Genomic DNA, 6,000 nt, shown 5'->3' with positions numbered 1-6,000 from the left:
CTTCTTGAGACACCACAACATCAACGTCCTTATCTGGCCCTCCAGATCACCAGATTTAAACCCCATCGAACATCTTTGGGACGAGTTGGACCGACGTCTACGACGGCGACAACCTCAACCGCAGACTCTACCTCAGCTTGCAGCACCTTTGCAGGCTGAGTGGACAGCCATTCCACAGGATGGGATTTGTTATCTCATCAATTCCATGGGCAGGAGATGCCAAGCAGTTATTGATGCTCACGGGGGGCATACTCGTTATTGACGTTGAGTGACGTTAAACTTCAACAAGTGAGCGTGGACTTCGCCTTTGCAGACTTTGGATGTTTAGCAGTGAATGTGCAAAGTTTCACACATGTCATACCGAACTACCCGGAATAAACTTGTTAACAATTTGTCTCATATTTGCCTTTTGCGTTTCTTTTTTTGAAGAGTACATTATTGTCTCTTTTCAGCTACACGTGCTACAAAATCATTTGTGCATCTGTAAACTAACTATATTTATGAAACTGTATCATTTTCAAATACGGACACACGATAGCATATTTGTTTTGTTTTTTTAATTTCACAAAAAGATAATCGAGGGCTATCTGTGCTAGCCGTCCCTAATTTTGTAGTGTAAGACAAGAGGGAAGGCAGCTGTCTTCACCACCCACAGCCAACTCTTCGGCTACTCTTTTTATCAACGAATAGTGGTATTGACCATCACGCTGTAACGCCCCACGGCTGAAAGAGCGAGCATGTTTGGCGCGACGGAGATGCGAACCCGCGACCCTTAGATTACGAGTCGCACACCTTAACACGCTTGGCCATGCCGGGCCCAACAGCAAGGAAATTCCAGCGAGATGTGAACATATGCTAATTATACCATTCGAGTATTTCATCCATATTAATAGAAAACTTTAAAATTATATACTCTTGAACCAGAAATGTTGAAGATTTTATTAAATGAATTTAAACATTTTCAATGATCACCTAACACTAAATAATAACATCAAACCTTCCATGTTGTCATTGGATTAAACAATTCCAGATTCTTAGTGTTTTGACTTCATTATTATTATTTTTTAAATATGATGTGTTTATTCTTTTATTTAAGCTTTTTTTCAAAACAGTTTCATTTCACAATGTTATCACACATATCCTGCACATATAACATTCCATTCCATGATATTGCTATCATTTAACTCTGTTCTTTATAAATTTTTGATCACATAAATATACTGTTTGTTTAACATCTAATATTATTTTTGTAGTTAAAATATTCTAAGCTACCTTTTTGAGGTTTTAACGCTAATTATAGTATTTAAAGTAATTACGAAACATCCATCATTGACTTCCCATACCCTTGTTCTTCGTCCGGCATGACCAGGTGGTTAAGGAACTCGACTAGTAATCTGAGGGAGTAGGGTTCAAATCCTCGTCACACCAAATATGCTAGCTCTTTCAGCTGCGAAGGCGTTATAATGTGACGCTAATCCCACTATTCGTTGGTAAAAGAGTAGCCCAAGAGTTGGCGGCGAGTGGCGCTTTGGGCGAAATTAAAAACAACCAAACACTTGTTTTTATGGCGCTCGATTCGCAATATAAAAGTCGAGGATTCGAATACCCAGTGTCGAAAATACTCACTCTTTTAGACTTTGAGTGTTAAATTTTATAAAGTTGATAGTAGTCTGTCACTGCTAGCAAAGATAGCCCTCGTTTAGCTTTGTGCGAAACTGAAATTCGTATCTAAATATATAGTTTGGTACTACCATATGTTTAAAATATTTCAATGTTTAACAGTACCATTTCTTTAGTAAAGTCAGTTATATACGTCACTGGATAGAGAATCTTCTCGTAATTGTGTTCAAAACAATGTGAATTTTATATTCAATAACAATGTTCCCACTATTGTTCACTTTACTGTTAAACAATAATAGGTTTTATGTTCTGTCGAACAGGATTTTTGCCTTTTTTTTGATAGAAATTCTGCAATGGCTGAACGCCAGATGACTTCTGTTTTCATTTCCTTTGGCAACGCTCAGCCAGTTTGGGTTCACCCCACTCCACATCATTGGCCCTTCTCAGCAAACAATACACTAGTGAATCATATTAGGGCGGTGCTTTACTTCAGAGAAGAAGATTCCGGATAAATTAGCCCCAACAGCTGTTACCAATTAACAGGGCCCATCTGTTGATAATTATCAATACATATTTCAACAGTATATAAATATACGTGAGGTTAGAATATTATTTAGCTCTAAGAAGCCGACTGAACTTCTTTAGGAAAGAAACTCCAACCTCGATTAAGCTGGTGCACATGATGCGTTACGGTGTGACTTTATGTGTAAGTATACCACTGAAAGTTTTGATATTTATGTAGGATTTTGGGAAATGTCTTGCACATGTGACATGATATTAAAGTACTTCTCACTATAGTATCGAAAGTAAACATTACAATGTCAGTAAATCTCTTCTTTTTAAACGTTCTGTATAAGACAACAATGGTGGCAATTGGGTAACTGTCGCCAGTTAAAGTTTCAATATTGTGTCATTATTTTATATTGTTGTAATAAAAATGTTAAACCGATACTGTATAGTGTTGTTAGTTACATTGGTGGTCTTGCAGTTTGGTCCTGTCACCCTTTTCTACGTATTTGTATTGTCTTATTTAACTTCAAACCAAAACGTAAATTATACAGGTTGGTTACATCTTACTATATACTTGAAATGGTTAGTATAGTACTGGATGATACCAAATGAACTATTACTAGGGCAAGTGAAAGTAACTTAACTATTGAGCTTTTCAAAGAAAGTTGTACGGAATTAAACCTGTTCTCAATGAAGTAAGTGCACACGTACAGTAACTTCTGTCCCATCCTATAATACAATCTCTCCAAATAGATCAGAAATCATTAACACCAAAATGAATAAAAACTCCAAAAAGAGAAAATTTATGTCTATTCACCTGAGAAATTAACAACTCATATATAGGTTACCAAACACTGTCTTACCTCACTTCCCCCTAAAATAAGAAAATCATATTTAATTTTTTGTTTTGTTTTGTTATTCTTTGAAACAATATTACATGGTTTCTAGTTTATTGGTCTTTTTTGTGATCCTAACTCATGCATGTCTGATGTCAAGTTGTGATGACATTCTATAACTTGTGATGTACGGGATTGGGTGATATACTATATTACCAGATATCAGTAGATAAGTTCTAACTTTTTAGTTAGTAACAACTTCATGCAGTCCATGCACGTGCAATTATTCTAAAAAAACACACGACGAAATTTCTTTTTCTATTGTACTAACATTGATAAAGAAAATGTGATTTCGAACTTTGAGTGGAAGTACTAATGTTTTGAATATTGGGATTTTTTATAGTATGTACAAGTGATTACAGTTTAAAATCTAGTTTAATTTACTTTTGTTGACAAAATAAACCCAAGTCAGTGAAAACGCAGCAACAAAACAAACTTTCAACATCGTGGCATAAAATGAGGATGTATCAATCTAGTGTTGCTAACTACAGTTTTTTTTGCCAACAAAAACTAAATTACAAAATAAAATTCCCTGTTTTTTTCAGGTAATGGCGAAAGTAGATCACAATTTTCATTTTGGCCTTGATTATTTAAAAACCAAAAGACCTACAATGTCCCACCTCTTTATCAACTTTGTCTGTCTGAAGCCAGAAGTAAAAAGGGACTTTTTCATTATTATGTTCATTAAAAGGTGGTGCAGTATAAGTCTGAGTAAATATTAATAATGATGAAAATAACTGTTATTTATGTACTCGTAGAAAACGTCAATAGGCCTGGCATGGCCAAGCGTATTAAGGCGTAAGACTCAAAAGTAGAGGGTTGAGGGTTCAAATCCTGGTCGCACCAAACATGCTCGCCCTCCCAGCCTGGGGCGGGGCATTATAATTTGACAGTCAGTCCCACTATTCGTTGGTGAAAGAGTAGCCCAAAAGTTGGCGGTAGGTGATGATGATTATCTGCTTTCCCTCTCATCTTACACTGCTAAATTAGGGACGGCTAGCGCAGATAGCCCCCTAGTAGCTTTGCGTGAAATTAAAATATTTACTTTTATCTTTCAGTCTTCTACTTTTAGACTATCACCAAAAATATCCATCTTGGTTTCGAGTTATTAAATCTACTTCATATTATGGACATGCGCACTGGTTACTGACCTTCAACCGGCTATAGTTAAAGAAGAAGAATATAGATTTTGAAAGTTTTAGGCTCGGCTCATACGAATCTGCCCTTAATATGAAATTATAATTAATTTGTGTTTTACATCGGAGATTCGACAAAAGGTTATATCCTCGTATTCGTCTTGACCAACATACTTCAACAGCTTAAGAGACATTGACATTGTACCTTTAATCCTGTTAAGTGTGTAGTACATTATAGGATTTTTTTGTTTTAACTAGCAATAATATTTCAAATGAACCACGCCGCATATATATATATATATATACACACACAATTTGTACAAATACCTAATTCTTGATATTTTCCATAGTTACTATTGTGTCCAATCCTAAATGTGGTATTGGGGTTGTCGGAAGATAGTGATGCAGTTATCAAAGAACGATTGGAAGGTAGGTCTGTCTGTTTTCAAAAACAAGTATAAATATTTATAATGGTTTAGATACACAGTAAACTGGTTTCTATTCATGAATAAGAACAGTTGTTTTGTGTATTACCCATCGTGATGCTTTGTGCTTAACAATAAAGAAACAAATAAAATGATAGTAATTTGTGATAATATTTTCTCAAAGTGAAAGAAAGAACAAGAGACTTACAGGAATATTTGAAGTAGTTACAAAAATTTAAAAAACTACATCATGTAAACATGATTATTGATAAGATCAATATCTCCGTATTTAAATTATTCTGGTGGTATTTATATGCTTTTAAAAATACTTCACTGAGAATATTACATCAATACTACAGACTTACTTCTTTTCCTTCAATTGTTTCTATTGCAGCTTTGGACTGTACGGAAACAACGTGCTACAATATAAAAACTGAAGGAACCTATTTAATGTCGTGGAATCAGTATGCACACTCCACCTGTTTTCGTTATGGAATGACACCAGCCAAACCGTCAGACGAAGAAACAGCGAAGTTCCTAATGGATTTGGCCAACAGGTCGATAACGAATGACAACCCAGTATGGCTTGGTCTGTCTCAAGAAGATACAGTAAATTCGTCAGCTTTCAGCAATATTTGGCGTGATTTCCAACCACAAACAGTAAAACGTGGAGTGGTCAGAATGAGCAACGATGACGGTTTCAGATGGGAAATAGCCGATCCGGAAACCAATGGTTGGACGCTCTGCGAAATTCCTAAAGGTATTATCTCCTGATATACTTAAGGTATTTTTACGTGGTTCGAGTGTAAACAGACCTGATAACATACTTAGATAATTCTAGACAGTCTTTAGTTTAGTTCATTGTTTAATTAATATTTTTTGTTACATAGGGTATTGTATTAAATTACACTGTTAGTTTTATACACGAGATTTATGCTAGTCATATACCTGTAGTGTTTACACTGTTTTTATAACTTATAAATAGGATTGTTTTGTTTGTTTGTTTTTTTAATTTCGCACAAAGCTACTGGAGGGCTATCTGGGCTCGCTGTCCCTAATTTAGTCATGTAAGACTAGAGGGATGGCAGCTAGTCATCACCACCCACCACCAACTCTTGGGCTACTTTTTTACCAACGAATAGTGGGATTGTCCATCACTTTATAACGCACCCACGGCTGAGAGGGCGAGCATGTTTAGTGCGACCGGGATTCGAACCCGCGACTCTCGGATTATGAATCGATCGCCTTAATACGCTTGGCCATGCCGGGCCTATAAACAGGATCATTTCAACATTAGTTAACTCTTACTTTCTTGTTATCTTGAGGTTTGAGATTCATGTGAGTGTGAAGAAGTATGTTTCTAAATTAATCGAATAAATTTGTTATTAAATATTACTACAATTTAGATCTAAA

The 6,000-nt window shown here is 35.7% G+C and overlaps 1 protein-coding gene across 1 annotated transcript in view; it reads left to right on the top strand.

The window, feature by feature from the left end:
• Positions 1-2,241: 2,241 nt before the first annotated feature.
• The window catches only part of LOC143238262 (uncharacterized), a 43,855-nt gene continuing 40,096 nt past the window's right edge, over positions 2,242-6,000 (top strand). Inside the window, exons 1-3 of the mRNA XM_076478349.1 lie at positions 2,242-2,326; positions 4,513-4,591; positions 4,982-5,347. Of these exons, the coding sequence (XP_076334464.1) occupies positions 2,300-2,326; positions 4,513-4,591; positions 4,982-5,347 (472 nt within the window). The 5' untranslated portion in view covers positions 2,242-2,299. The remainder of the gene's footprint in view (positions 2,327-4,512; positions 4,592-4,981; positions 5,348-6,000) is intronic.

The sequence above is a fragment of the Tachypleus tridentatus genome, chromosome 13 (assembly GCF_004210375.1).
Source record: "Tachypleus tridentatus isolate NWPU-2018 chromosome 13, ASM421037v1, whole genome shotgun sequence".
Lineage (NCBI taxonomy): Eukaryota > Metazoa > Arthropoda > Merostomata > Xiphosura > Limulidae > Tachypleus > Tachypleus tridentatus.
This window is presented reverse-complemented; position numbering and strand designations above follow the sequence as displayed.